This window comes from Asparagus officinalis, chromosome 1, assembly GCF_001876935.1.
Source record: "Asparagus officinalis chromosome 1, Aspof.V1, whole genome shotgun sequence".
NCBI lineage: Eukaryota > Viridiplantae > Streptophyta > Magnoliopsida > Asparagales > Asparagaceae > Asparagus > Asparagus officinalis.
In genome coordinates this window covers 94,328,631-94,336,355 of record NC_033794.1, presented here as the reverse complement: position 1 = coordinate 94,336,355, position 7,725 = coordinate 94,328,631, and the positions used below count along the sequence as shown (strand labels likewise).

Genomic DNA, 7,725 nt, shown 5'->3' with positions numbered 1-7,725 from the left:
ACTAGTAGAAAAACGACCAACCTAGACGGAAATTTCCGTCTAGGTTGGTCTACAATCCGTCTAGGTTGGTTCATCTAGACGGAAATCCGTCTAGGTAGATTGGTTTATTCTGTTACCGTCTAGTTTGGATCAAACTAGACGGATTTCCGTCTAAATTGATCAATCTAGACGGAAACCAACCTAGACGGAATCGACATTTCCGTCTAGGTTGTTAACCTAGACGGAAATCCGTCTATTCAAACCAAAAAAATATTCAAACCCAACATAATGCACAGACCCAGCCATAATATAATCAATTCCAGCATAATAAACAAATCCAACTATCTACTTCAAAATATGCATCAACCAAGACCGTCTAATATATACATCCAACAAGCATATAAGTATTGTTATAACAGATAAAGTTGTTCATTGCATTAAAAATGTACAAAAAACCTCATAAACCTCATCAGTCGTCGTCGTCGGCAGTATCTCTATCCCGGTTACGAGAACGTGTGCTGCTCCCTCCAATATCTCCACTCTGAATGGTCAATTGAATAATCATTAAGGAGTGTTTAATACATATTAAATATAAATGAATTTATTATTTTAAGGAAAAAAAAGGTACCTGAGTGTTGCTCTGACCAGCACCGGAATTATCGCCAAGCGAGCTTATAATCCGTATAACACCACCATACGCGCTATGAGGAATCGCACCGCTTAAATATTGCATGACATACCCCAGGAGATCATCCATCGAGTTCGCCGTCAGCGCAACTTTTGTCATCTCATTAGTCACCTGGATATGTAGCTCCGAGTCAATCTTGTCAAGCAAATATGCAGAGATACGTGCGACAAATGGCATAGCCTGGAACCGAGGCGGGGCTGCTCTCATGGATGTAAATGGTGTGGAGGATGCTGTGGATGACCTCATGCTTACGCCGGGTGAAGCTCCAACACCATGCAGAGGATATCTCCCTCTCCTATGTTTAGGGAGAAATAAATATTAAATTTACCTCTCGAATTCAATAATGATAAAAAAATATAAATAGGAATGTAGTATTCAAATTGATTCAAATTTTCTACATCCATACCTATTATGACCCATCAAATGCTGTGTGAGAGTAATGTTGTCCTCTGCAGAAAGCATGTGAGGGTCCGGCTCAGATTGTTCCTCCTGCTGCGACATATACACAGTTGCAGCCTCCTTTGATGCAGCCTCAAATCCCTCCTAAAGCACAAATATATAATTATTTCATGGTAAAGACAATGTTATTTGTGTTCTCATTTCCTCATAATATTAACAACAAAATAGAATTAATAATACTACACAAGATATGTATAACTCTCACCACCAACTCGAGATTTGCCTTGATCTTATCTCGATTCTTCTCATCACCCCTATATCTATCACGGAAAATGCCATACGCCGCTTTCGCCCTCAAGTGTATTGGCATTAATGATTTTCCCTGTCATATTATATATTATCACACTCATAATCATACTAATCATTAAATTCATCAAAACTTTAGACGGAAATCTACCGTATCCTGACAATAAACATCCTCCAGATTGGCATAGGAGTGTGAGCCCAAGTGGTGGTCATGCAGCTTCTTTCTTCTATTTTCTGACCCCTTCGTGGATTTATTCTTTTTTAAAAGAAAAAAATTAGCAAATATGCAATAAATTAATATCTTAAAAGTATAAAGTAATTTTCATGAAACTAACCTTGGAGGCATCGCTGTCCCAATACATGAGGAGAGCTGTGAAATGAACCTCGTCAACTCGGGCGTCGAGGTTTAAAAACCTCTGCCAGTCCTCCTCATACCTGTCATAGGTTTCATGTTTGATCTCATGCCTCCATTGTTTGAGAACTACTTCAACCTTAACATTGAACACATAATTCCAAGCCCCCTCAAAGTCCTCAAGGCAGAAGCAGTCCTGTAGATTTACATACACATTTAGGAAAGATAATTTAATATCAAATACTAATTATTAATAAATAAAAAGTAATAGCAATATGTAGTTACCATAAGCGCTGTCCATATCGCCTCGTATGCGCTCCATGGTAGTTCTCGAAATTGAAAATAAGGGTTGATAATGGTCGCTCTACGCACTAGAACCCCAATATATGCATTCAAGCGGGTCGACCATGGACCAACGGGCAAATTAGAACTATTCCACCGAATTATTGCCCTCATTCCTCTTGGCGGTTGTTTGGAATCAGGCTTACCTCCGCCACGTCTGTTCTCGATACGATCCTTCTTAGCACCTACAATAATAACATGATAATATATCATATAATATACAAATGTGAAAATTAAAAGTATTTATACAATTTACCATTCGCTATCTCTCTTTCCTTTGCTGCGAGTGCAACCTTCTTTCGTGTCTCAATCATTTCACGCATTTCTTCTAATTTTCTCGCAGCACGTGTATGGTACTTCCTTGCGTCAGCCATAGACTTATGAGAGGCTGGAGGTAAAGGTAAACTAAGATAGTCCTGTGTCTTTGGCCGCAAGTCCGTGTGGAATGTATAAGATGGATATGTCGGTGTCCAAGTATCCCCTACATAAGAAAGGAGAATCATTAATATAGTTTTTAATTAACCATTATAATTGAGCATTATAATATTGAATACCTGCATCAGGGGATGGTTCTGGTACTGCATCAGAGGGGCCAGGTGATGAATAACCCGCATCTGCAACAAATTAATCACTATTAGCTAGATAATTAATAATTGATAAAATATATTAAAGTATTAATTAATTTTTATACCTGCATCCGGAGATGGTAGTGTATCATCAGCACCACTACCAGGGGTGATACTACGTGATCGATCACCCTCGAGGTCAAAGAGTCTCCTCATCCTCCTCATCTGCAATTTCAATTATTAACATAGTTAAGAAAAAAAATATACATGCTCATGAGATAAGTTATTATGAAATGCATTGTTCTTATTATGATTAGCTAAAAAACTTTAATGCAGTGTAACATATATATTACATACCTACATCCAACGCCACATTCTGTGCGTAAGAGAATTCTTGCCAAACATCATCAGATGAACCAATTGGTTCACTATAATTATATTCACTTTCTTCAATATTTTTTTCATTGTTATTAGGTAGAACAACAGATCTTGGCTCCTTGTACAAAACCACCCAATCAGATATGACATTCGGATCTCTCACGAAGAAGCACTGATCAGCTTGTTCTGCAAAAATGAATTTCTCATCCGTATATACTTCTCGATGGAGATTGACAAGTGTAAATCCATAATGATCCTTTTGCTTTTTTGCAGGACACCACCGAACCTTGAACATCGTGTAAGTACATTGTTTTGGTTTACCAAACCCGTAAATTACTTCAACAATATCTTCTAATTGGCCATAATATAGTATGTCAGCTAGAATTGGGTTCTGATCTCTTGTACTTGAAAAACATTCTTGAGCAAACAAGCCCATGACCCCACTGTTCTGAGTTACCCTCCTATCATCAGTCTCTAGCGTTCGAAATTTATATCCATTGATCAAATGCTCATTATAACGTCTCACTTCATAATAAGGGCGTTGTGCATGTATAATAATTTCATCTGGTAACGTAGTACCATCAAGAAGTGATTTATCAACCTAAGACAAAAAATTTCAGAATATTTAGGGGATGTTATATTATGAATGTTCATAAATTAATTGTTAAATACTTACATCAAATCTTAACCAATCAGAAAATTCTTTCCTATGTCTTTTCTGAATATTATGCGCTGCATTCCTACCGGTTGTTTCATTCTTAAGCTTCTCCAAATGTCGCCTACATAAACAATATATAAGTTTGCATTGCGAACATTATGTAAAATGAATAGTCTCATCTATATTTCGGGTGTTATTTGTTACCTTCGATAGTCTGCGAACATATCAAGGTTTTCCAGCACATATGCATGAATTTGTTCTAAGAGAGATCTCGGATATTTTTCACGCTTTCTCTCCTTATCTGGTACTTGAGCCGTGGTTTTCTTCTGGCGCATGTAACGTGATGCAAAAATAAAGCATTCATTTGCCACGTATCCTTCAGCTATCGAGCCTTCTGGACGAGCTCGATTGCGAACATTATGTTTCATGGAGCCCAAGTATCTTAGAATCAAAATAACTAATTATTAGCACGGTAATTTCAAAAACGCATATACAAGTAATGAATGCAAAAAAAAATATAATTTACCTCTCAATCGGATACATCCAACGATAAGTAACAGGTCCGGCGATTCTAGCCTCTCTTGCAAGATGCTGGGTAAGATGGACCATAACCGTAAAAAAAGAAGGAGGGAATATTACTTCCATATTGCATAGAGTAACTCGGACCTCAGCTTCAAGTTTTTTAAATTCATCTACATCTATGACTTTAGAGCATAATTTTCTGAAAAACCCACAATACTCAATAATAATCTTCGACGCTTCTTTATCCATATTGTTACGGATTGCAACAGGAAGCAATTGATGGAGAAGAACGTGATAATCATGGGTCTTCAGACCTAAGAGTTTTCGCTCTTGCACTTGGACATTATTTGAAATGTTAGCAGAGTAACCATCCGGAGACTTTACTGATTTGAGAATTTCACAAAATCGTTGCATCTGCTCATTTGTCAGTGTAACACGAGACGGAGGCAACTTTAATTTTTTAAGTCCAACATCTTGAGCTTGCAAATCATTTCGGATATTCAAAGCAGTCAGATCTTGGCGCGCCCGTAGATCATCCTTCGACTTGTTTGCATCTTGTAGGAGAGTTGATACTATGTTATCACATATATTTTTCTCAATATGCATGACATCTAAGTTGTGGCGGATTTTAAGATTTTGCCAATAAGGTAGCTGAAAGAAGATACTAAATTTAGTCCATCCTCTAGGTAATTTTTGGTCTTCTTCCTCAACTTGCATTTTCCGGACCTTTCGCTTACGCTTCAGTGGCCTTTTTGACTTTAAATAATCTCTTACTCTGAGCGGGCTAAATTTAGAATAGCGTTTTTTCCCAAACACAACTTTTGGAAACCCCTCAAGTAATTGAACGATCTCAGTACCTGTGAGTTGACGCGGCTTCATTCTTTTCTCAACTGTGCCATCAAACTTAGCTGATAATTTTCTGTACTTATGACTCAAGGGCAACCACCTTCGATTAAACCAATAACAACTCTTTCGGCTATGTGGTAATTGAAGAGCTTCAAATTCCGGACCACATACAGGACAAGCACACTTTCCCTTTGTGGAATACCCAGACAGATTAGCATAGGCTGGAAAATCATTAATCGTCCATAATAGAATAGCACGTAATCTAAACGATTCTTTTAAATGGGCATCATATGTTACAATACCCTCAGACCATAGTTGTTTCAGCTCATCAATTAGAGGCTCTAAGTAAACATCAATATCATTTCCAGGTGCATGTTTACCGGGTATCAGTAATGAAAGTATCATAAATGGCTGTTTCATACAAAGCAATGGAGGTAAATTATATGGCATTAGTACAACTGGCCAAGTAGACCAACCAGAGCTCATTACCCCAAATGGATTGAATCCGTCACTTGACAGACCCAGTCTTACATTTCTGCAATCTTCGGCAAATCGAGGATAAATTTTATCAACATGCTTCCAAGCTACCGCATCAGCAGGATGTCTCAATTTACCATCATCTACTCGATCTTCCTTGTGCCACCTCATATTTTTCGCCGTTTCTTTGTTCATGTACAATCTTCGCAATCTAGGAGCTAATGGAAAATGTCGAAGCACCTTGGCTGGAATTTTCTTCTGTGTTATCTCTGTCTCCGTTGTAATCCTTATTGAAGAATTTGTACGTTGTTTCCACCTAGAAACTCCACATGTCGGACATTCTTGAAGGTCTTTATTGGCCTTGTGGTACAAAATACAATCATTCGGACATGCATCAATCTTATTATAATCTAGACCCAGAGCAGCGACAATCTTCTCAGCTTGATAAGTTGTTTGGGGTATGCTATTCACTCCTCCAGGTATTACAGTTCGAAGCAAATCAAGAAGCATTTCAAAATAATTATCTGACATACCGCTAAGTGTCTTAATGTGTAGGAGTTTTAGCATAAATGAAAATCTGGAGTACTCGGTACATCCCTCATATAAGTCCTTTTCACTATCTTCTAGTAGCTTCAATATTCGTTCTATTTCTGCGGAGGAATGCATATCATCAATATTTTCGGCACTTCCATCATCTCCTACTTCTTCAGCTTCAACATCGATATCATCTTCACTTTTATCTCCGATATCATCCTCGACATTATCATCACCCTCAAATTCTCTAGGTCGAGGAAAAATATCATTCAACATTGTTTCTGTGTCATCTATTCGTTGTCCACCGGACGTACCGACACGCACATTTGGATCCTCATCTTCAGTGATACCTTCCCCATGCCAGTTCCAATATTTATATTTTTCATCAAAACCTGATTTCATTAGGTGGATCCGTATATCATTACTATTCAGCAATTTCAAATTCCTACACATGCAACAAGGACAATACATAGCACCACTTGCTAATTTTCTCGGATTCATTTCTGCATAACGTATGAAGGCTTCACATCCCTCCTTGTATCGTGTGTCACGAAATCTATGAAGCCGTGGGATATCTATCCATGATTTGTCAGGAATTACCCTCATCTGTAAATTATATATAATTATTAACTACGACAAATCACACAACTACTAGTACATTCATGACTCTTATACATACAAAACAAATCTAACATACGTTCATATATCATTTAACAATATAAATTTAGTTCTACATAAAATATATTTGAAACGTACGTAGAAACTAATTACACCAATTGATCGGCTGTCATAGGAAGGCTTCTATCCATTAAGAATATAGTAGTGCTTACATCCAACTTCATATACTTTGTATATTTTCATTTCTTGAAAATTTCGGCAGCACCTACCCGCTGTTCTCCCTGTACACTGTGCGGATGTTATTATGCGTATCAGCAATAGCCCGAAACGCAGAACAACATACGCTTATTGTACACGGAGAACAACGAATACGTGCTGCCAAAACTTTCAAGAATGAAAATATACAAAGTATACAAAGTTGGATGTATGCACTACTATATTCCTAACCCGTCCGAGAAGGACAGATCCAATAATTACGAATTTCAGTACCAATTTTTTATTCCTATAATATAAAATAAACGCTCATTTTTGGAAGAAAACTTCGTCTCCTACCCAAATCTGAGTCGTATATCATATATTATAAGTCCAAATAATTGGATGTAATTATTGGACGGAAGTCTAGGGATAACGTTATTTTTTTATTCACCTAAATTGGATTATAACACATTATAAAAATTTATAATGTGTTATATATCACTCTATTTTTTACAAAAAATTATTTCACATATTTTCACATCACAAACTTAAATAATCACACATACTTATAGCACGAATGAAACTTAAATGAGTTAGGGTTTATAAGTGTTTAAAACTCAATAATGATAACTAGTGTTGTTCAAATGAATTAACATGTATTTAATTAAGTTAGGATTTTCAGAATTGAACTCGTTTATTTTTCAACATAATTAGGGTTTTTAACCAAATTCAACAATAATTAATAATAAAATTGAAATTTCTAAAGCTCAGTAGAAAAATCATACCTTTTAAACTGATTTCCGCAACGGACACCGCCGAAGGAGGGGGGGTCGGGAGGTTCCGGAGGAGGGGGGGTCGGGAGGGG

General features: G+C 37.0%; 2 protein-coding genes across 3 annotated transcripts; both read right to left on the bottom strand.

The window, feature by feature from the left end:
- On the bottom strand, positions 435–2,904 carry LOC109828384. The gene is made up of 10 exons (XM_020395396.1): positions 2,758–2,904; positions 2,621–2,680; positions 2,323–2,547; positions 2,010–2,251; positions 1,708–1,920; positions 1,524–1,628; positions 1,332–1,448; positions 1,074–1,210; positions 608–962; positions 435–520 (listed from the first exon to the last, which is right to left on the bottom strand). The coding sequence occupies exons 1-10, from the start codon at positions 2,855–2,857 to the stop codon at positions 449–451; spliced, it is 1,626 nt and encodes a 541-aa protein (XP_020250985.1). The 5' UTR covers positions 2,858–2,904; the 3' UTR covers positions 435–448.
- On the bottom strand, positions 3,522–6,345 carry LOC109828370. 2 transcript variants are annotated; one of them, XR_002243668.1, is made up of 3 exons: positions 4,195–6,345; positions 3,687–4,109; positions 3,522–3,611 (listed from the first exon to the last, which is right to left on the bottom strand). XR_002243668.1 is itself a non-coding variant. In XM_020395386.1 (3 exons), exons 1-3 carry the CDS (start codon positions 6,321–6,323, stop codon positions 3,675–3,677), a joined length of 2,481 nt encoding a protein of 826 aa, XP_020250975.1. In that variant the 5' UTR covers positions 6,324–6,345; the 3' UTR covers positions 3,522–3,674. The 2 variants fall into 2 exon arrangements, 1 of the variants encoding a protein (XP_020250975.1); XM_020395386.1 differs by having other exon boundaries at positions 3,522–3,789; positions 3,873–4,109.